The 23,276-nt window shown below is 51.1% G+C and overlaps 1 protein-coding gene across 4 annotated transcripts in view; it reads left to right on the top strand.

The window, feature by feature from the left end:
• Window positions 1–23,276, top strand: part of agpat4 (1-acylglycerol-3-phosphate O-acyltransferase 4 (lysophosphatidic acid acyltransferase, delta)) — a 313,768-nt gene that overhangs the window by 213,011 nt on the left and 77,481 nt on the right. For all 4 annotated transcript variants that reach the window (XM_072503738.1, XM_072503709.1, XM_072503730.1 and 1 more), the window contains one exon: window positions 7,325–7,400. In XM_072503738.1, the coding sequence (XP_072359839.1) occupies window positions 7,325–7,400 (76 nt within the window). The remainder of the gene's footprint in view (window positions 1–7,324; window positions 7,401–23,276) is intronic.

Raw genomic sequence — 23,276 nt, 5'->3', positions numbered from 1 at the left:
AGAACCCGGAGCTGTGTGGGTTCTACAGGCCGATGAATGTGGATGCTAAATGTGCTGTTGAATGTGGATGCTAAATTGCTGGCCAAAATTTAGTCCTCCAGGATTGACGATTGTGTTCCGGACGTTATTGGGCAGGACCAGACGGGGTTTGTTGGTGGCCAATGTTAAACGTGATCATGATGCCCCCAGGGGCTGTTTAGCACAGGGCTAAATCGCTGGCTTTGAAAGCAGACCAAGGCAGGTCAGCAGCACGGTTCGATTCCCGTAACAGCCTCCCGGAACAGGCGCCGGAATGTGGCGACTCGGGGCTTTTCACAGTAACTTCATTTGAAGCCTACTTGTGACAATATGCGATTTTCATTTCATTTTTCATTTCAGAATATCGGGAGGTGGAGGTAGTGATCGCAATTGATGCAGAAAAGGCTTTTGATCGGGTAGATTGGGATTATCTGTGGGAGGTACTGGGGTGGTTCGGATTTGGGTGGGGCTTTATTGACTGGGTCAGGTTGCTGTATCAGACTTCTGTGGCAAGCGTACGGACGAATAGGACAACATCAGATTATTTTAAACTGCACCGGGGGACGAGACAGGGATACCTCCTCTCCCCACTGTTGTTCGCACTAGCTATAGAGCCGTTGGCAATTGCTCTGAGAGCCTCAAGGGGCTGGTCCGGGAGGTAGGGGGATATGGGGGGGGGGGGAGGGGGGGGGGGGGTGGTAGGGGGTGTGTGTGGAGCACAGAGTCTCTCTCTATGCAGACGACCTGCTTCTGTATGTATCGGACCCAATAGAGGGGATGGAAGAAATCATGAGGATTCCAGGGGAATTTGGCCAGTTTTCGGGGTATAAGCTAGATATGGGAAAAAGTGAGATGTTTGCGGTCCAGGTGAGGGGACAGGAGAGACGATTGGGGGAGCTGCCGTTTAGATTACTGGGGGAGCTTTATGTACCTAGGCATTCAAGTAGTGCGGGAATGGGACCGGCTGCATAAATTAAATCTGGCCCGACTAGTAGACCAAATGAAGGACGGTTTTCGGAGATGGGACGGACTTCCGTTGTCACTGGCTGGGAGGGTGCAGACGGTGAAGATGACGGTCTTCCCGAGATTCCTGTTTGTATTTCAGTGTCTCCCCATCTTTATTCTGCGGCCCTTTTTTAAACGGGTCAACAAAGTGATCACTGGCTTCGTTTGGGCGGGCCCGTAAGGAAGGTAATGCTTGAGCAGAGCCGGGGAGAGGGCGGGCTGGCGCTGCCAAATTTTAGTAACTATTACTGGGCGGCGAATATAGCCATGATCAGGAAGTGGGTGGTGGGGGAGGGATCGGCACGGGAGTAGATGGAGGTGGCTTCATGCAAGGGCACCGGTCTGGGGGCGTTGGTAACTGCGCCTCTGCCGTTCCCGCCGGCACGGTACTCCGCCAGCCCCGTGGCGGTGGCGGCTCTGAGAGTCTGGGGGAAATGGAGGAGACGTGTGGGAGCAGAAGGAGCATCGGTCGGGTCCCTAATCTGTAATAATCACCGGTTTGCCCCGGGAAGTATGGATTGGGGTTTCGGATATGGCGGAGAGCAGGGATTGAGAGGATGGGGGATATGTTTATCGAGGGGAGCTTTCTGAGTATGAGGGTGCTGGAGGAGAAGTTTGGGTTGGCGAGGGGAAACAAATTCAGGTATCTGCAGATGCGGGACTTCCTACGTAATCAGGTGTCAACCTTCCCGCTCCTACCACTAAGGGGGATTCAGGACAGGGTAGTTTCCAGAGGGTGGGTAGAAGGGAGCGTCTCTGACATTTACAAGGAACTTAGTGGGTCAGAGGAGACTCCGACCGAGGAGCTGAAGCACAAGTGGGAGGAGGAGCTGGTAGGAGAGATAGAGGATGGTCTATGGGCAGACGCGTTGTGTAGAATCAACGCATCCGCAACATGTGCCAGGCTCAACCTGATACAATTCAAAGTCGTTCATCGGGCTCGCATGACAGTGGCCCGGATGAGCAGATTCTATGGGGTGGAAGACAGGTGTGCAAGATGTGCAGGAGGACCAGCGAACCATGTCCACATGTTCTGCACATGTCCGAACCAGGGGTTTGCAGATGTTATGTCCACGGTTTTAAAAACAAGGGTGGCACTGAGTCCAGAGGTGGCGATTTTCAGGGTGTCGGAAGACCCGGGAATCCAGGAGGAGAAAGAGGCGACGTTCTAGCTTTTGCTTCCCTGGTAGCCCAGAGACGGTTACTATTAGCTTGGAGAGACTCAAAGCCCCCGAAGTCAGAGACCTGGCTATTGGACGTGGCTAGCTTTCTCTGTTTGGAGAAAATCAAATTCGCCTTGAGAGGCTCACTGTTAGGGTTCGCCCAGAGGTGGCAACCGTTTGTCGACTTCTTCGTGGAAAATTAATCGTCAGCAGAAGGGTGGGGGGGGGGGGTTAGTTTAGCTTAGAGTAGGGGGTTAATAAAGGTGGGACCTGTAAGGAAGTGAGACTGCTTTTGCACTATGTTTATAGTTTCAAGTGCGTTGTTTATTTTGTTGTTGTTACAATACCAAAAATACCTCCATAAAATGTTTATTAAAAAAAAAAGAAAAAGTTGCTTCTTTTGACAATCACCATAAATCTGTGCCCTCTGGTTATAGGCCCTTCTGCCACTGGAAACAGTCCCTCCTTATTCACTGTCAAAATCCTCAATGATTTTGAACACTTCTATCAAACTTCGCCGCCTCTGCTATAAGGACAACAATCCTAGCTCTCCACATAACTGAAACCCCATATCTCTGGTATCATTCTAGTGAATATCTTTGGCAGTCTCACTAAGGTCTTGAATTCTTTATGTGGTTGCTCATAATTGGCCACCATATTTCAGCTGGGCCTAACCAATGATTTCTAAAGGTTTACCATAACCTCCTCACTTTCATACTCTATGCATCTATTGATAAGATTGGAAATGCTGTCTTTTTTTTGACGTTCACTTTTCTCCAGTTAATTATTCTGTTCTGGTTTGCCCCTTATCCTTTTCCATTGCCAAACTAAATATTATGCTATGTTCCTGTCCCCTAAAACTTGATCCACTTGGCCCAACTCATTCCAAAGAACCAGGTCTAGCTATGCCTCACTTCTTGGTGGACTGGAAACAGTTCTGTAGGAGGTTTTCCTAAACATCTCATGGAACTCTTGCCCCTCTCTGCATTTTACACTGCTCCTATCCCAGCATATATCCAAATAATTAAATTCCCGCCTCCCATTATAACTACTCTATAATTCTGGCATCTCCCTGTAATTTCCTTAAAAATTTGTTCCTCAATGTTTTTCTCACTAATTGGTGGTCTATACACTACACTGAGGATGTATTTGCACCTTTTCTGTCTCTTACCTCTAGCTAGTTTACATTTTTGCCTTTGACCCTTCTGAAACATCCTCTCCTTCTGGCACAGCGGTGTTCAGCTTCATACTGCCACACTCATCCTTTTCTTTTCCTATTTTGCACCTTGTATCCAGGATTATTTAATCCCCACTTCTGCCCTTTTTTGAACCAGGTCTGTGTTATAGCCACAACATCGTATTTTCACATGGCAATCTGAGCCTGTAACTCACCATTTAAAATGTTTTTTTAAATGATCCCATTTATATAATTTGCATCTCTTCCCTCTTCCTACTAAAATGTATTATTTGCATTTCACTGTGCTAAATTTCATCCGCTACATGCCTTCCCATTTTACCAGTCTATTCATGACCTCCTAAAGTGTGTTACAATCCTTCTCGTTGTTTATTACATCTCCAAGTTCTGTCATTGCAATTATGCCCTGTACACCCAAATCCAAGTTATTAACATATATTTAAAAGACCAGTGAACCTAATACCAATTCCTGGGAAATATCACTGTCTGAAGAACAATTGTTGACCATTACTCTGTTTTCTACCCTTTAACTAATCTTCTATTCATGCCACCTTTTTTTTTCATATTCATTGAAAAGATGAGGGCATCGCTGGCTAGACCAGCAATTATTACCCTTCCCTAGTTGCCTTTGAGAAAGTGGTTGTCAGCTGCCTTCTTCAACTGCCGCAGTCCCTGAGGTTAGGTACACCCTCAGTATTGTTCAGGAGGGAGGTACAGGATTTTGACCCAGCGACCATGAAGGAATGGCGTATGTTTTCAAGTTTGGATGGTGAGTGACTTGAAGGGGAACTTCCAGATGGTGGCGTCCCCAGGTACCTGCTGCTCTTGTCCTTCTAGATAGTAGTGGTCGTGGGTCCGGATGGTGCTGCCTAAGGAACCATGTTGAGTGTGGTATTATCAGGTATTATGGTACCTGAGAGGCTGGAGTGCCATTGGTTAAACCTAGGGGTTTTACCATTGGCTGTAGAGTATGGTAGCTCCGCCCCGATAGGCTGGGTATAAGAACACGTGCGGTCCCAGCAGCCCTCATTCTGTACCTGAGTTGCTGGGGAACACTTCTAGCTTATTAAAGCCTTCAGTTGTACTACAACCTCGTTTTATTAGTTATTGATCATGCATCAATTTAATAAGCTAGATTTAAGAAGAAAGGATGGACCTCCGAATCAAGCCGGAGTATCTGCAACTCAGTCCCCACGCGACAAACTCAGCAGCGATCTTTAAGCACTGGCTGGCGTGTTTTAAAGACTACTTGGAGACTGCTGAAGGCACACCCTCGGGGAGCAGAAACTGCATATCCTGCACTCAAGGGTAAGCCCAGAGATCTACACCCTCATCGAGGAGGCGGAAGACTTTAATGCAGCAATCAAACTTTTAAAAGGACACTATATTCGCCCAGTAAACCAGGTCTACACTCATCACCTGCTTGCAACAAGACGACAAACCTCCGGGGAATCGTTGGAGGAATTCTACCGCGCGCTACTGGTGCTGGGCAGAAGCTGTGGCTGCCCGCAAGTATCGGCGAGCGAGCACATGGAACTCCTAGTCCGGGACGCCTTTGTAGCAGGTATGAGCTCTTCACTAATCCGCCAGCGTCTTTTAGAAAAAGACACTCTGGGACTTAGGGAGGCACGGGTCCTTGCAGGGTCCATGGACGTGGCCGCCAGGAACGCACGAGCCTACGTGCCCAACCGCGCAGCGGCTCCCTGGGCAGTGTGGAATCCCGCAACGGCCGAACCAGAGACCTTCCCCGTTTCCCCGCAGGCCTGCGCTGTAAGGCGGCCTGCCAACCCCGATAGGCCCCGCTGTTTCTTTTGTGGGCAGGAAAAGCACCCCCGCCAGCGCTGCCCGGCCCGCACATCCATCTGCAAGGGATGCGGCAAAAAGGGCCATTTCATGGGGGTCTGCCAGGCACGAGCGGTGACGCCCCAGCGGCGACTCCAGACCGCCACAGCGAACTTCTCCACTGGCCCCGTACAGCCAGCGGTCGCCGCCACCCCCATATCCAAGGGCCACGTGCGGACCCCGGGCGCCGTCATCTTGTCCCTCGGACACCACGCTGGAAGGATGGGCGCTGCCATTTTGTGCACTTCCGGCCACCATGTGCGACCAATGGGAGACGCCATCTTGAATGGGGTCCCAGGACCCCAGCTCGGCCAACCAAGCACTGCCTGAACAAAATCCACAACTACTGCGTCTGGCCTCGGTGACTCTGGACCAAACTCGACGTCGACCCGACATGACCGCAACCACCGTCATCAAGGCCCTCCATAGTATCTTTGCACTGTTCGGTTTCGACGAACTGCGTCAATTCCTGCTCAGCAAGGGCATCATCTCGAGCAGGACAACCAGTTACAACCCCCGGGAAAACTGACAGATAGAGAGGGAGAACGGAACGGTCTGGAAGACCGTTCTACTGGCCCTACGGTGCAGGAACCTCACAGTCTCCCGCTGGCAAGAAGTCCTCCAGGAATCCCTCCACTCCATCCGGTCACTGCTTTGTACGACCACCAATCAGACACCTCACGAACGTCTCCTTGTCTTTCCCAGGAAGTCCTCCTCCGGGACCTCACTCCCGACTTGGCTGGCAACACCCGGACTCACCCTCCTCCGAAAACACGTGCGGGCGCACAAGTCGGACGCGTTGGTCGAGAAAGTCCATCTGCTACACGCTAACCCCCAATATGCCTACGTGGCGTTCCCTGACGGACGACAGGATACGGTCTCCCTACGGGACCTGGCGCCCGCCGGAACCCCACGTACATCCCAGCCACCAGTCCCACCCACCCCTCCACCGCAGCACCTTACAGGAGGATCAGTCCTCCCGCCGCCCCTGCCTAGGCCCCCCCACCCACCGACGCCCCCTACAGGCGCCCCCTTCCCGTTTTTCCCACCAGCGCCGTCTAGGGGTGACGAAGCTGCTATGGAGATCGAAGCCACGCTCCCGGAGTTGCAGACGCCCGAGCCCCCACCGGAGTCACCACCGAGGCTCAGACGATCACAGAGGACGACCAGGGCACCCAACCGACTGATTGCAACATTTTAACTGATCTGTAAATATTAAACACTGAATGTACATGGCTGCCATGCTTGTAAATAATCACTAAACACTGTAAGGAGGTATCACGGTACCTCCATAACTGATTATACCACGTTGTTACATTTTGTAGTTGCTGACCACCACCCCCGCCGGACTCTTTTAACAGGGGGTGAATGTGGTATTATCAGGTATTACGGTACCTGAGAGGCTGAAGTGCCATTGGTTAAACCTAGGGATTTACCATTGGCTGTAGAGTATGGTAGCTCCGCCCCGATAGGCGGGGTATAAGAACCCGTGCCGCACCAGCAGCCCTCATTCTGAGCTGCTGGGGAACACTTCTAGCCTTCAGTTGTACTACAACCTCGTTTTAGTAGTTATTGATCATGCATCAAGTGGCGTCCCCAGGTACCTGCTGCTCTTGTCCTTCTAGATAGTAGTGGTCGTGGTCCGGATGGTGCTGCCGAAGGAACCATGTTGAGTTCCTGCAGTGCATCTCATAGATGGTTCACACGGTGCCACTGTTCGTCAGTGGTGGAGGGATTGAATGTTTATGAAAGGGGTAGCAATCAAGCGGGCTGCTTTTGTCATGAATGGTGTCAAGCTTCTTGATTGATGTTGAAACTGCAGTCATTCACGTAAGTGGAGAGTATACCATTACACTCCTGATATCTGCCTTGTAGATGGTGGACAGGCTTTGGGAGGGGGTCAGGAGGTGAGTTCCTCAGCTCAGGATTCCTAGCCTTGGACATGATCTGGCAGCTACAGTATTTATATGGCTAGTTTCTGGTCAATGGTAATCCCTAGGATGTTGATAGTGGGATATTTAGTGATGGTAATGCCATATGGAGTATGAGTGTTTTTGATGTGTTTAAAATGTTGTAACACTTTTTGCTTTTTGATCTGCAGACGAATCCCTTTGGAAGAGATACCTGAAGATGAAAAAGGATGTGCTGCCTGGCTTCATAAACTATACCAAGAAAAGGTGAGTTAATCAGTTCAACGGCAAAGAAATATTAATTGACTCATTATTCATGACCGTGAGTGATCCTGTGATCACTCCCTGGAGATTACCCTGTTTTCTGTAAGGTGACAGCAATCCAATTCATACTTGGTACTGGAGTCATTTGAGACCGTAAACATTTCTGAATCACAAACGGATGGCAAACCAAAGAGGACAGAAATTAACTTGATCCAGTTTACATGTTGATATTGTAGTATTGTGCATGTAATATACATTGATTATATATGCAAAAATAGAAAATGCTGGGCATTTTCAGGTTGAGTAATGTCAATGGCAAAGAAAATTAATATTCAGTTTAACCTTTCATCAGAACTAGAAAATGTTGAGATGTTTAAAATTTAAGGGTAAAGGAGTAAGGGAAGGAAAGAACAAAAGGAAAGGTATATGATGGTTAGAGGGCAGGAAAGATAGAATCCCTACAGTGCAGAAGGAAGCCATTTGACCCATTGAGTCTGCACCAATCCTTTGAGTGAGCATTCTGTCCATTTATGAGTGTCCACCTTGCCCTATCCCCGTAATCCCATAACCTATTCTGCACATCCCTGTGCATTAAAGAGCATTTTATCATGGCCAATCCACCTAACCCGCACATCTTTGAACTGTGGGAGGAAACCGTAGCACCCGGAGGAATCCCACGCAGACACGGGGAGAACGTGCAAATTCACAGTCACCCGTGGAATTGAACCCGGGTCCCTGGTGCTGTGAGGCAGCAGTGCTAACCACTGCCATCATGCTGCCCAAAGAGATTTGATGGCACAAGGCAAAAGGACAAAAATATGAAAAATAAAGAAACATAAGATTTGTCCTGTGGTAGTGCAAATGGGAATAGCAGCATCATTACCAACAGTTGCAGTTTGATAAACAATTGGAGGCAGAGGTTATGATCTGAAATTGTTGAGCCTAATGTTAAGTCACAAGGCTGTGAAGTCATTCATTAGAATAGTTTAGAAGAAAAAGTAAAATGGCAGGAAACTGGCAACTCTAGGTAACTCTTTGTACCGATCGGAGGTATTTCATAAAGTAATTGTCCAAGCTCCAGGCAATCACAAGGAACAGTACTTCCTCTTTGAATTAACCGTTGGCCTCAACTTTGGATTCAATATTTTGTATTTTCCTCCCTTCCCCTCTTTTTCTGTCTTTGTCTCGAAACTTGTTTAAAATCTGTTATAGGCCTATTTTATTTCAATCCTGATGAAAGGCCATCAATCTGAAACATTGATTCTGTACAAGCTGAGTATTTCCAACATTTTCTGTTTTTATTTCATATTTTCAGTATCTATTGTGTTTTGCTTTTGATCATGTAAATGTCCAGTTCGGGATGGTATGCTGCAGATTATGTACCATTGACCCTTCAGTAATGAATATAATCTCGGGATGCATGCGAGAGGGAGTGAGAAGGATGGATTTTGTAGGTTTTCCTGGTAGTCACTTTTGGGTTGGTGTGATATACCTGGTCAGGGAGCTTCAAACATATTGATCTTATGGGCGGGATTCTCCGCTCCCGGGACTAAGTGCCCGCGCTGTCGTGAACGCTGTCGCATTTCACGACGGCACAAACAGGGCCCGCAGGGGGCCAGCACAGCACTGGAGCAGTTCACGACGCTCCAGCCTCAGCGCTGTGCCAACCTGCGCATGCGCAGTTGGGGCAGCTCATTCCTGCGCATGCGCAGTTGGGCTGCACCATCCTGCGCATGCACGGGGAACTTCTTACACGCGCCGGCCCCTCACCAACATGGCGCCAGGGTTCTGGGGCCGGCCGCGGAAGGAGGTAGGCCCGGGAGGGGGTGGAGTGGAGGCCGGCCCGCCGATCGTTGGGCCCCGATCGCGGGCCAGACCCCATTGGAGGCCTCCCCCCCGGTGAAGGAGCCCCCCCCCTCCCCCCAGCGTTCCCGCACAGTTCCCGCCGGCAGCGACGAGGGGTGAACGGCACCAGCGGGACTGTCTTTTTTCTCGCCGGCCCATTTGGGCTGGAGAATCACCACTTGCCGTTTGCAGCGATTCTCCGAGCGGCCCGGCGCGATTCTCGCGGCGCTGGTTTCGGGGGAAGTGGGAGAATCGATTGTGGGTGTCGGGGCGCTGTGGCGTGACTTGCGCGTCGCCCTGGCGATTCTCCCACCCGATGTGGGAAAGAGAATACCGCCCTATATTTACATTGTAACTTTTCAGGCATTTGATGCTGAAGCCGAAATGCTCACTAATATTTCTGTGCATGATATTGTAACAAACATTTATTTGATCAAGTTTAAATGAGTCCCTCGAGCATCTTTTCTACCAGTTTAACATCAATGGTGGGGTAAGATTTTAGAAATAACAATCAGGGAAAAAAATCTGTAGACATTTGGAAAAGTTTGAGTTAATTAATGACAGTCAAGTTGATCGTGCTTGACAAATCTAATTGATTTTTTTAAAGAAGTAACAGGAGGTTGATGAAAGGAATTTCAGGGGATGTTGTCTCTATGAATTTTTTGACAAAGTGCTTGACAAAGTACCACATGAAAAGCTGGTTAACAAAACGAGCATCAATGTCAGCTTGGATTAAAAATAGATTTAAGGACAAATCAGTGAGTCATGGTAAATAATAGATTCTGACAGAGGATGCAGAGAGAATGCTTCCTCTTGTGGGGAAATGCATTATTAAAGGCCAGCAATGTAAGACAGTCACGAAGAAACCTGATGAATTCCGAAGAAACTTCTTTATCCAAAGAGTAGCAAGAAAGTGGAATTTACTGTCACAGAAGTGGTTGATGTGAATAGCACATGCGCATTTAAGGGGGAACTAGAGAAGTTTATGAGCACTTCCGGTTGCGGCTGTGCCTAGATAGGTCGCACGTTCGGCAGCTCCCGCCAAGAACGGACTTTTGGGCACTTTTGGAGCCCCAGCGTCACTTGTACGACGGTTCCCAGTGTGGGAAGGTGATAGTAAGATTCCCCAGCACTGTATGGAGTGGAGCGACCAAAAAAGTGGTTTTGGAGCAGCGAAGGGAGCGGGGGAAGGAAAAGCAAGATGGCGGCGGTGGAGATCAAGCAGCGTGGGCGCAGTGATCGCTGGAGCAGCAAGAGTTCCTTAAAAACTGCTTTGCGGAGCGGAGAGCAGAAATGCTGTCACCAATGAAGGCGTCGATCGAAAAGCTGGTGAAGACCCAGAAGGCCCAAGGGGCGGCGATTCAAAAGGTGCGGCAGAAGGCCTCCGAGAATGAGGACGAGATTTTGGGCCTGGCGGTGAAGGTGGAGGCGCACGAGGCGCTACACAAGAAGTGGCAGGAGAAGTTTGAGGACCTGGAGAACAGGTCGAGGAGGAAGAATCTTCGGATTCTAGGTCTCCCTGAAGGAGTGGAGGGGTCCGACGCTGGGGCATATGTAGTTACATTGCTCAACACGCTGATGGGCGCGGGAGCTTTCCCGAGGCCGCTGGAGCTGGATGGGGCTATTCGAGTCCTGGCAAGGAGGCCTAAAGCCAAAGAGCCGTCAAGGGCTGTAGTGGTGAGGTTCACCGCTTTATGGACAGAGAGTGCATCCTGAGATGGGCGAAGAAAGAACGGAGCAGCAGGTGGGAGAATACGGAGATCCGTGTCTACCAGGACTGGAGTGCGGATGTGGTCGAGAAGAGGGCTGGTTTTAATCGGGCCAAGGAGGTTTTCCATCGGAAGGGGGTGAAGTTTGGACGCTGCAGCCAGCGCGATTGTGGGTCACGTTTCAGGACTGTCACCACTATTTTGAGACGACAGATGAGGCGTGGACCTTTATTCAGACTGAAATGCTGGACTCGAACTGAGGGTTTGTTGTGGGTGGGTGTTTATTGTATTTTGGGGGTGCTCTTCTGGTTTCAGGTTGGGAAGAGGGTAAATGGGAAGGGGCGAGTGGATATGATGTGGGGGCTGTGTGAGAGTGTGGGCGCCAGTACTGTAGGGGCAGGTCCCCGCTGATGAAGTGGGGGTTGGAAGCCCGGGGTTGGGGAGCTGGGGCGAGGTCACAGAAAAAGGACCTGTGCCATAGGGGGCGGGGCAGCTCGGATGGAAAGCGCGGGCTTTTTCCCACGCTAAGGAAGGGAGGGCTGGGGCCTGGGGGGAAGGGTGGTGCTGGAGGAGAGCGCACATTGATCGACGGGGGGAGGTGGGGGGATTCCCACACTGGGGGGGTCGTTGGAATGGCGGGAGTGGCCGAGGTCAGCAGGAGTCAGCTGACTTATGGGAGTGTAATGGGGGCAGCAAAATGGCTGCACGTGGCTGGCCTAAAAAAGGGGATGGCTAGTCGGGGGGGGGGGGGGGGGGGGGGGGGGGGTGGGGGGTTGCGAGTAGCCCCCTGATGATCCGGCTGATAACATGGAACATGGAATGTGAGGGGCCTGAATGGTCAAGAGGGCCTGGGTGTTCGCGCACTTAAAGGGACTGAAGGCAGACGTGGTCATGCTATGCTCCAGGAGACACACTTGAAGGTGGCAGATCAGATCAGGCTGAGAAAGGGATGGGTAGGGCAGGTTTTTTCACTCTGGGCTGGATGCGAAGAATAGAGGGGTTGCGATACTGGTGGGGAAGCGGGTGTTGTTTGAGGTGATGAATATTGTGGCGGATAATAGAGGTCAATATGTGATGGTAAGTGGTAGGTTACAGAGGTGGTACTGGTGAACGTATATGCCCCGAACTGGGATGATGCTGGATTTATGAAACGTATGTTGGGTCGAATCACGGATCTGGAGGCAGGGAGCTTGATAATGGGGGGGGGGACTTCAACACGGTGCTGGACCCAGCACTGGACCGTTCCAGGTCCAGGACGGGTAACAGGCCGGCTGCGGCCAAGGTGCTGGGGGGGTTTATGGACCAGATGGGGGGAGTGGATCCGTGGAGGTTTGCCAGGCCGGTGGCCAGAGAATTTTCTTTTTTCTCCCACGTCCATAAAGCCTATTCCCGGATAGATTTCTTTGTAATGAGTAGGGCACTAATCCCGAAAGTGGAGGGAACGGAATATTCGGCTGTAGCCATCTCGGATCACGCCCCACATTGGGTGGAGCTGGAGTTGGGGGAGGAGAGAGGACCAGTGTATTTTACAAAACAAAAGCATGATGTAAGAACTCCATTACACCACCCAGCCACGCCGAGGCACAGGGTGGAGAAGCTGACCTCCACCCCAACTGAACCCACCTGCAAGTGATCAACGAGGTAAAGGCTAAACCATCTCCCCCGCTCCCGTCGGCAACTACGGATATGGTCCCCAAGGGACCCACCTCCAAATCCACATGCAGGTTTGCATGGTGCTGAAAAACGACCCACAAAATTTCTCCAATTTCGGGCAGGACCAGATGATTAGCCGGACCCCTCCCACATCAATTGCCAATAACCTCTATTCCCTCAACCAGCAGGCTCGTCCTTGACTTTGTCAAAGGCGCCCTGTGCACCACATTCAACTGTATCAACCCCAGCTTCGCGCATGAGATTGAGGCATTCATACTCCACAGCACCTCACACGCAGTCCCTCCTAGAGCACCATCCCCAACTCATCCTTCCACTTACCCCATCCATAGACACCTTGGGTGGCATGGTAGCACAGTGGTTAGCACTGTTGCTTCACAGCGCCAGGGTCCCAGGTTCGATTCCAGCTTGGGTCACTGTCTGTGCGAAGTCTGCACATTCTCCCTGTGTCTGCGTGGGTTTCCTCCGGGGGCTGCGGTTTTCTCCCACAAGTCCCGAAAGACGTGCTGTTAGGTAATTTCAATATTCTGAATTCTCCCTGTGTGTACCCGAACAGGCACCGGAATGTGGCAACTAGGGGTTTTTCACAGTAACTTCATTGCAGCGTTAATGTAAATCTACTTGTGACAATAATAAAGATTATTATTATCCTCCTCCGAACTCCTCCCATATAATTGCCGAGACTTCCCCACCATACAATCCCATTACTGACAGCACCTCCTCCTACAATGAGGAGGCGGGCACTATCGGAAAGTTCCGAAAAATCATTTTAGCAAAGTCCTGCACCTGCATATACCGAAAACCCTCCATGTGGAAACCCAAACTTCTCCCTCAACTCCTCCAAGCTTGCGAACCGCCCCTCCAAAAACAAATTCCTCTTCTTCGCCCATCTCTCTTTCCATCCCCGAAACCTTGCATCCATCCTCCCTGGCTCAAATCCATGATTCTCCCGGATCAGCATCAGCCGCAACCCCACTCTCAACCTAAAGTGCTGCAGAAGTTGCCTCCAAATCTTCAATGTGGCAACCACCACATGACTTCCCGAATACTTCCCTGGGGCAAATGGAAGTGGTGCCTCCATCAGTGCCCGCAACCCTGATCCCCTACAAGAACCCACCTCCACCCTCACCCATAAAACCTCCGCCTCCCTGCTCCAGCCCCACATCTCTGCATTCACTGCCCAATAATAATACAAGTTCTGAAAGCCTAACTCCCCCATCACCATCTGCCAGCTCCTCTGAAGTGTCACCGTTATCCTGGCCACCTTCCCTGCCCAAACAAACAACAAAACCAACCTTTTCATCTCTTTAGAAAACCACCTTGGGGACTTCTAGTGACGAGGCTGTGCTGAGTAGTCGCACATCAGATGGCTCTCCTTTGTAAGATAACAAAATAGGCATTTTTTGATCGAATTTAGCCTGCAAACTCAGACTAAAACATCCCCTCACCCTCAATGATGAGATATACAGTGAAAAGGCCAGGAAATAACAGCTCAAGAGCCGCAGGGACACCCAAGAACTGCAGCAAGGGATAGCAGAAGCATGCAAGTGGGTCTGCGGTCCCACAAGGTGAGGGGTCCCTGCCACCCCCGAGAGAGGGAGACCGGCAACCCGAAAAGCCCCCCCACTGGCGAGGCAATGGATGGATGACATTACTCACCAGATACGATGAGGGACGACATCATGGCTGAGATAAAGGTGGTGGAGGTGCTGGCCGCTAGCAGAAGGTTCTCGACGGCATGGGAAAGAGACTGGAAGCCCAGGCGAGCACAGTGAAGGAGCTGGAAGAAGCATAGATGGAACAAAGCGACCAAATCGTCTCCTTGAAGACTGAAATCAAGAATGAAATGAAATGAAAATTGCTTATTGTCACAAGTAGGCTTCAAATGAAGTTACTGTGCAAAGCCATAGTCGCCACATTCCGGCGCCTGTTCGGGGAGGCTGGTACGGGAATTGAACCGTGCTGCTGGCCTGCCTTGGTCTGCTTTAAAAGCCAGCGATTTAGCCCTGTGCTAAACAGTTGCTGGTGACCCGGGTGAGCATGAAAGGGAAGGTAGAGGACCAAGGAAATCGGTCGAGGCTGCAGAACATATGAATATGATCCAAGCAGCTGGAGATCGATAGGGCTCACCGGTTGCTCCAACCAAATCCAAGGCGGGGGAGCAGCCGAGAGCAGACATAGCCAAGCTGTACCAGGACCGGGAAAGGAGTCTTCGCTGGACCAGACAGATTAAGTCATGCAACTGGGAGGGACAGAAAATCAGAATTTACCAGGACATTGGGCGGATCTGGCAAAGCGCAGATGAAATTTAGTCAGACAATGTTGGCCCTATATAAAAACAAAATAAGGTTTGTGATGCAATTCCCAGCCAGGCTCTGGGTAACATAGGGCAAGGAATATTATTTTACTGCCCCTGCAGAGGCGGACGAGTTAATCTGTTAGAACAGTTTGGTCAGACAGTAAGAGAGGCAGCAATGAGGAAGACACTGAGGAGGTGGAGGAAATTGATGAACAATTTTGCACGGGACTGCATCGCCTCGCTATGAATAGTGGAACCAGCTCATTGAAAGGAGGGAGCGAGAGCAGAAGAGGGTGAGGAGGAGATAGTGGGGACACTAGCAGAGCGGGCATAGGAGGGTGTCAGATTGACCCTGGGAGTGGGTGCCACCACACTACCGGGAAAGTTAGCGTTAGGTGGTGTGAGAGAGGGGGGCTGCAGCGCATCTCCATCTCGTGGGGGAGCACAGCGCCAGGGATGGGTGAGGGGAAGGGTGAGGATACGGCAGCGGGGGGGGGGGGGGGGTCAGCGATTGGGATGGGGGAACAAAATGGCAAGGTGGGGGGGAGAGCTCTAAACTGGCTTCAGCAAATCATTCTCGGAAAAGTGGAACAAGATGGCACCGCAAGCAGCCACTTTGGTGGGTCCCTGAACAAAGGAAAATCCTGGAGTGCAGGGGCTCACTCACATGGCGTACACACAGTCGGTGGCCATGTTGGGTGGCCCCTCGCCAAGGGGAACCCTGGAGTGCAGGGGCCCAACCTCATGGTGAAAATGGTGACCGTGACCATTTTGGATCCCCCCCCCCCCCCCAACAAAGGGAAACTCTGGCGGTCCGGGTAAGGAAAGGCTGGGTGGAATAGACCTACCATTCCTGCTACGGGATGAGAGCCGGAGGTAGCCATATTGATAAAGAAGAGAATGGTGTTTACTGCGATAAGGATGGCTACGGACTAAGGGGGACGGTACATCATGGTTAGCAGTGTCTTAGACGGGGATGGTCAGCAGTGGTCCTGGTTGCCCAACTGGGATGATACGGAATTTGTAAAGAAGACCATGGCGAAATCCGAACACAGACACACACTGACTGATCATGGGGGGAGACTTTAATTGTATTGGCAGATCAAACCCCAGAACAGGGAAATGGCAGGCATGGTCAATCGGGAATGTTTATGGAACATATGGGGGCAGTGGATCCATGGCGGTTCATGCACCCAGGTGAAAAAAAAGCCTAATTTTTCTCGCCAGTACACAGGATCTACATTCGCATTGACTTCTATTGGTGCTTCCAGAGATAGGGAGGAATACTTCGGGATAGTAATCTCCGACCACGCTCCACATTACATGGATGTGAGGTTGGAGAAGGGCTGTGACCAATGCTCCACATGAAAGATGAACAAGGCCCTCTTGGCTGATGAGGTCTTCTACCAGAAAACATTACAGGCCATAAGCGAGTACGTTTCTAACATCCGGAACGGGGAAGTTTCACCTTCCATGTTCTGGGAGGCACTGAAGGCTGTGATTTAGAGGAGAAATTATCGCCTACAAGGCATGCAGGGACAGGGAAGAGAGGGTGGCTAGGCAACAACTGATCAACTACATTCTGGAGGTCAACAGAAGATACTCCGAGGCCCTGACCGTAGATCTTCTGGTGGAGAGGAAAAAGCTGCAAATGGACTTTAACCTGCTATCCACCAGGAAAGCAGAGCACCAACACCACCACACACGGGACTTTCTATGAACAAGGAGACAAGATTAGCTACCTGCTAGCTCACCAACTGAGAAAGTAGACAGGCACGAGGGAGATAGCATCGATAAAGGATAGCAGAGACGGCTTGGTAGCTGAACTAAAAAAAGGTCCACAAAGTGATTGAGGCCTTCTACCGGGGGTGTGCACGTCCGAGCCCCCCCACAGAGATTCTGGAATGAAACAGTTCCTCCACAGACTGGATATGCCAGTCATAGGGGACGACAGACGGAGGGGCCTGGAAGCACCACTAGGAATGGGCGAGGTCATGAAGAGCATCAACTCCATGCAGGCAGGGAAAGCACCGGAACGTGACTGGTTCCTGGCGGACCTGTACAACAAATTCGCAATGGCACTTGCCCTGCACCTGCGGGAGATGTTCGCACCCTTCCTTCAACGCTAACACAAACCACCGTATCGCTGATACCCAAAAGGGACAAAGACCCAACAGAATTCGAATCATACAGATCCATTTTGCTGCTCAATGTCACCGGCTGGAGAACTGTGTACCAGAAGTGGTCGTAGAGGACTAGGCGGGCATGGTTAAGGGTAGACAGCTAACTGCGAACTTCAGACAACTGCTGAATGTGATAATGACCCATCCGGGGAGAGAACACCAGAGCTGATTGTCTCCCTGGATGCAATGCAGAAAAGACCTTTGACAGTCGAGGTGAGTTACCTTGTTGAGGTACAAGAGCAGTTTGGGCTAGGGAAATTTTCACCTCATGGGTGAAACTTCTGTACAATGCCCCCAAGGCGAATGTACGGACCAACTCTACTTTCTCTGACTACTCCCAGCTGCACAGGGGCACAAGCCAGGGATGCCGTATGTCCTCGCTCCTATTCGCCCTGGCAATTGAGCTGCTGGAAATTGCCCTCAGAGTAGCAAGAAGCTGGAAGGGAATCCAAAGAGGAGACAAAGGGCTGGAAGGACTACCATTTAAATTAGCCCAAAACAAATTCCGCTATCTGGGGAGTCAGATTGCCCATGACTGGGCACGGAACCACAAGTAGACCCTGACCAGTCAAGCGGAGTAAGTAAAAAAGGACCTACACTCTCCCTGGCGGGGAGGGTACAGTGTGTGTGCGTGCGTGCGTCCGTCCGTCCCCCAAACACCTCTGGGCTGACCCCCTTCTCCAGGACATCCACCCATGAGGGCTATGGTCAAACCCAGCCGATGCTTTTGTGCCCCCCCCCCCCCCCCCCCCCCCCCCCCCCCCCCCCCCCCCCCCCCCAAACTGGTCAGTGAATGCGACTGGGGACCTTTCCACCTTCGGCACCAAAACTGTATCCCCCCTTCCCCCCTAGTATCAACTTTTGAGTATTCACGTACGGAATGGCGGGTCAGCGTTTTCTTCACAAACCCAATAGCATCCCAATTTGGGTCATATATGCTAACCAACAACATCCCCTCCAACCTGTCTCCTTCCTGTCACGAACCTAACCCACTGATTCGCCACCACCTTCTCCATCTGGAACCTTACCCTCGGGTTTCCTGCAACAGCATCACATCGACTTTCAAACTCTTCAAGTGCGAGAAAGCTAGCGCTCTCTACATTGGTCCCCCCTAACCCTCGCAAGTTCCATATCACCCACTCTGACCGGGGTGGGGGAGGAGGGGGGGGGGGGGGGGGGGGGGGGGGGGCGGTGCTCGGCTCACCATACCCACTACTCCAGGCCCTGCCCATCAGGTGAAACACAGCCCTAGTCACCATCAGCCCCCTGCCCCTCTCCACTTCCCAGAATCCCCCCAACCAGTTCCTCTCAAAAACATTCCCATCCCCCACACAGCAACAAAACCCACACCACCAATCCCCCTACGCCAAAACCTTCCAAACTCTATATCCTATAGTCTCACAAACCCAACACGAAAAACACACAAAATCCCTACCAACCCCCAAACCCTCCCTTCCCCCCTTACCACATCAAAAATAAACAACAATCTCCTAATAACAAGAAAAGCAAGAGGGGGAGATCCATCAGAAAAGAAAAAAGATCAGGGTCAATATCATCAAAATCCAAACTCATCTCCGTCCCAGTCCTTCAGCCTTCACGAACGCCTCCGTCGTCTCAAAACAAAAGTCCTTCAAGTTGTCAGTCACCCTCAGCTTCGCCAGGTAGACCACTCCAACCTCACATTGCTACTAAAGGCCGCTCGCCAGCTCTGCCGTAAGATCTTGGTATATTCAAATGCCAATGCCTTCCCACTTCGCCTCTCGATTCTGCTCCACCCATCTCAAGACCTTCTCCTTCACCTGGTAGCTTGCAGCCCTCGGTGGTTCATTCGTCTTCGCCTTTGGCCGGCGTGACCAATGGGCCCTGTCCAACTCGAAAAGGGAGAGGTCCTCCTCCCTTATCAACTTACTGAACATTTCCGCAAAGTGCTCCTTCGGCATTCCACCCCTCCAGCAATCCTACGATTGTTAAATTCTGCCTCCGTGACCCATTCTCCAGGTCACCACTTTGGCTCTCAGCCCATTATTGTTCTCCCCCATCCGCTGCAGCTCCTCACCCATAGAGGTGAACTGGTCGCTGTGCTGCAACAATGCTCAATGCTTTCTCCACCCCTTCAACACCTTGACTTGCTCCTGCACCTCCGTCGACGTCTTGGTCAAAGCTGCCTTTGTCGGGACAAGAACCTCGTATACCCATTCCCTGAGCAAGGTCATCATCTCTTTCCGATGCATGTCGAAGTACTTCGAGAACAGACACTCAAACTCCCCTGACACCACACAGTCAGCTTTTCCACCGCAATGGGAGTGGCCCCTCCCGACGAACTAGCACCTGCCATCTTTTCTCCTGTTGGGCTCAGAGCCATACTGGCCAACAGATGTTCGCTCGCCCCCTCCTATCCCCGATTCTCTTCTGGAACTTTGACATTCCACAACCTCCTCAAACCTTCCAGCACCTAATCATTCCAAATATGTCCCTCAAAAACTGGGCAAAGAGGGCCAAAAACCAGAAACTCTACCAGGAGCCAACCAACGTGCAGCCACCACCTACATGTCGCCACCGGACCCCCCTTTTACTGGAGGTCTTGTAGTCTTAGATGGGTTTGTAGCCTCCGGCTGGTGCCGGTGCTGTCCCGATCGTCATATGCAGCAAGGTCCAATAGTTGAGCAGGAAACGTGCTAGTTTTATCTCAACTGACCCTGCGGCTTATTTCTTTCATGCCCCTCTTGAAAGTCTGTACTGCCTGCTCAGCCAAGCCGTTGGAAGAAGGGTGTTACGGGGCGGTCCAAATGTATTTTCCTGCAAGAACCTTGTGAATTCCTCGCTGGTGGAAGGGGTGCCATTATTGGTAAAGAGCACCTCCAGGATACTATGAATGCTGACTGGCGTAGCTTCGCTATGATGTTCCACTATCCGGTAGACACCGACGAGTAGGAAGAACATTGACCCGAAGAAAGGTTCAGTGAAGTCAGTGCGTAACCGCAGCCAGGGAGCTTTTGATTTTCTTGGCATGCCGTACACTGCTGCACCAACGTCTCGATATCACCATCGAGCACTGGCCGCCATATGTAGCCCCTGGTGAGCTTTTTCATTTTGGATACCCCTGGGTGTCCATTGTACAGGTCTTGCAGGATGACTTTCCTGCCTTGCCTCGGGACTAGTACATGGGCTTCCCACGGTAGAATGCAGTCTTCCTGTTGCTTGGTTGTGAAAACCTGCAGTTCTTAAAGCAGTTTCCTCAGTAGACCCCCATGTAGGATGGCTGGGTGCAACCTTGCCAGCATAGGATCCTTTTGCGTCCACACACGAATTTACGAGGTTGTGACATCTCGTGCCAACATGACTTTGTCTGCTACTGAAAGGGGCGGGGGGGCATGTTGGCAATGGCAGTCGGCTCACAGCATCCACATGCGTAATCTGCATGCCCGGACGGATACTCGAAGGTATACTCATACGCTGCCAACAATAATGTCTATCACTGGATCCTGGCCAATGCTACCGTCTACTGGCCAACGCTACCGGCTACTTGTGAAGAGGGCGAGTAACAGTTTGTGGTCCTTGATGATTGCAAAGTGCCGACCATGGACGTACTGACCAAACCTTTTGACCGTGAAGATCACGACAGTCCTGATTTTTCAATCTGAGCATACTTGTGCTCTGGTCCGACCCAAGGTTCTCAATTCATAGATTATCGGCCTCTCTGTTCTGTCGTCCATCTGATGGGACAACACTGCCCTCACGCCATATGGGAAGGCATGGCATGTGATTGAGTAGTTTAGAAGGGTGGAAACGTGCTATATATAGCTTGGGGGACAACAGTTGCATGTCGTTTTACTTTGGCACATGGCTCCTCTTGTGGCGGTTTCTATGCCCATTTCTGATATTTCTTTAAGAGTCCATGTAACAATGCCAGTATGGTCGACAGATCATACTGATCCGCAGGCAGGGGGACACTTTTAATCAGGGGCTGGGGCACTGAAGGGGGCTGGTCCGGGGCACGCTAGCCGGCCAAAGGGGAGGCACTATTTTGCGGGCCGGCTCCGCTGCAGGCCGCCACCGTGCGCTTGCGTGGTCACGGACCCAGGCAATTCTCCGGGCTGTATCGGCAGCTAGAGCTGGGTCCTCTATGCTGCCGACATGCCAGCCCCCAGCCAAACTGAGGATCGATAGCCGTTTTACACCATTTGTTGTGGCGTAACTGTTCCCATGCCGGCGTGGGGGTCATAGCCTCAGAATCGGAGAATCCAGCCCATGACCTCTCTCACCTGGAAAACACACTTGTCCCTTTTCAGGCGGACGCCTGCCTCCGAGAAATGGCGGAGGACTTCCTCTAAGTTATCTAGGTGTTCCTTCTCAGTGACTCCAGTAATCAATATGTCATCCAGGTAGACTGCCATCCTTGGGTACACTTGAAGGATGCTCTTCATAATTACCGCTGGAAGATTGGGAGCCTGGTGTATTCATACAGTACCCTGTGGATATTGATCGTCACGTATTTTGTGGAAGCTGCATCCAACTCCATGTGTGGCTCATGTCTAACTTGGAGAAAGCCATCTTTGCATAAAGGTCCTCCATGCGCAGCTTTGAGTACCTGTCCAACCAGGAGGCCTTGTTCACTGTCATTTTAATATCGTTGCATAGGCCGACGGTTTTCTCTGCTTCACTGGGACCACTGGTGCTGCCCACTCTGCGAACTGAACTGGGCAAATAATCCACGAGTCTTCTCGCCGACTGAACTCATCATCCTTTTGACAGTAGGGCCAATGGAACTCGGAGAGCTTAAAATATTTGGGTTGGACTTCCTCGTCCATGTACATTTTGGCCATGGCTCTCATTAGCTCCTCTAAACCCTCTTGGATGACTTACGGTTATTTTTCCAGGACCTCATACGAACCGCCTGTATCCATTTAAAAAATCTGATGCCAGTCTAGGCGGAGCCTCTATAACCAGTCACGGCCCAACAGGCTGGGTCTGGGCCCCTGAACCACCCAGTAGCAGGTGAACTGATTGCTGCCTGTAGGTAAACAGAGTTGTCGTTGTTCCAATGATGGTTAATGGCCCTCTGGTAAGTGTCACCAACCGTGTCTCTTAGGCCCAGGTATTGGATCCCGTACAGAGTTTCAAGTACATTTGCTGTTGAATGACTGAGGAAGAAGCCCCTATATATATTTCCATCTCTAGTGGGTGGCCTTTTATCTGGATGGTGATCTTGATGGGCCCTACTTTTGGTGCTGTAATGCAATTTAATTGCATGCAATCATCCTCATCGGGTCATGCTAAGTGTAAAGCCCTGGCTGTGGGTAGAGTCAGGTGCTATGCTTGCTGTCGGTTCTGGCATTCCCCACCCCCACAGTCCCTGTGATCACAAGTGTAGCACTGTTGTGAGTCTTCTCGAGCTCAGGAGAGCTGTTTCATCAGGATGCGGTGGCTCTTGTCCAATGGGTCTGACCACTACATTGCTCGGGAGGTAACTGGGTCGCATAGGCTCTGCTCTTGGGGGCATTACTGGCCGGAATGGAGGGCAGCTGCTGTTATTTCCATCCATATCCATAGAGCCTGGAGTTCCTCAACTCCCTTTTCAAAGTTTTCATGCGAGAGGAATAATTCTATGGCCCCTTAAGTCCAAAGATGGTTCTGCCAGCAATTTACATTGGGTTGCCAAGTTTCTTATGCCACACATGAGGCAGTCTTGCAACATCACTGGAAAGGATGGCCCATAGTCGCAATGCTCAGCCAGCTTGCCTCGGTGCATCAGGAATTCCATGACAGGCTCCCCTGGGGTTCGCCTAGCCATGTTGAACCGATACTTCTGCACTGGTACTTCTGTACGATCATCGGTCTGGGGTCCGAATGGTCTGCAACAAGTGATACCAACTCATCAACGGTCTTTCAATCTGGGGCCGCCGGATAAGTAAGGCTTCTAATCACCCTAAAGGTTGGGGCTTCGCAGGCAGTCAGGCGTATTACCTTTTTGTTGGTCGACAAAATTGCCTGAATAAAATACCACATTCGTTCGGCATATTGGGCCCAATCTTCTCCGCCTGCGTCAAAAGCCTCAAGTCTCCCAAAAAGTGGCATTTTTAAACTTACTCTGACCTGGCACTTGTGCGGAGGAATTCAAACGCAGTCCAGATGTCCAGAATCAGAAGCCGTAGTTTTTCCTCGTTGCCAGTAT

The sequence above is a fragment of the Scyliorhinus torazame genome, chromosome 1, assembly GCF_047496885.1.
Source record: "Scyliorhinus torazame isolate Kashiwa2021f chromosome 1, sScyTor2.1, whole genome shotgun sequence".
Lineage (NCBI taxonomy): Eukaryota > Metazoa > Chordata > Chondrichthyes > Carcharhiniformes > Scyliorhinidae > Scyliorhinus > Scyliorhinus torazame.
The sequence above is the reverse complement of the archived record's forward strand: the minus strand, read 5'-3'. Positions and strand labels throughout refer to the sequence as shown.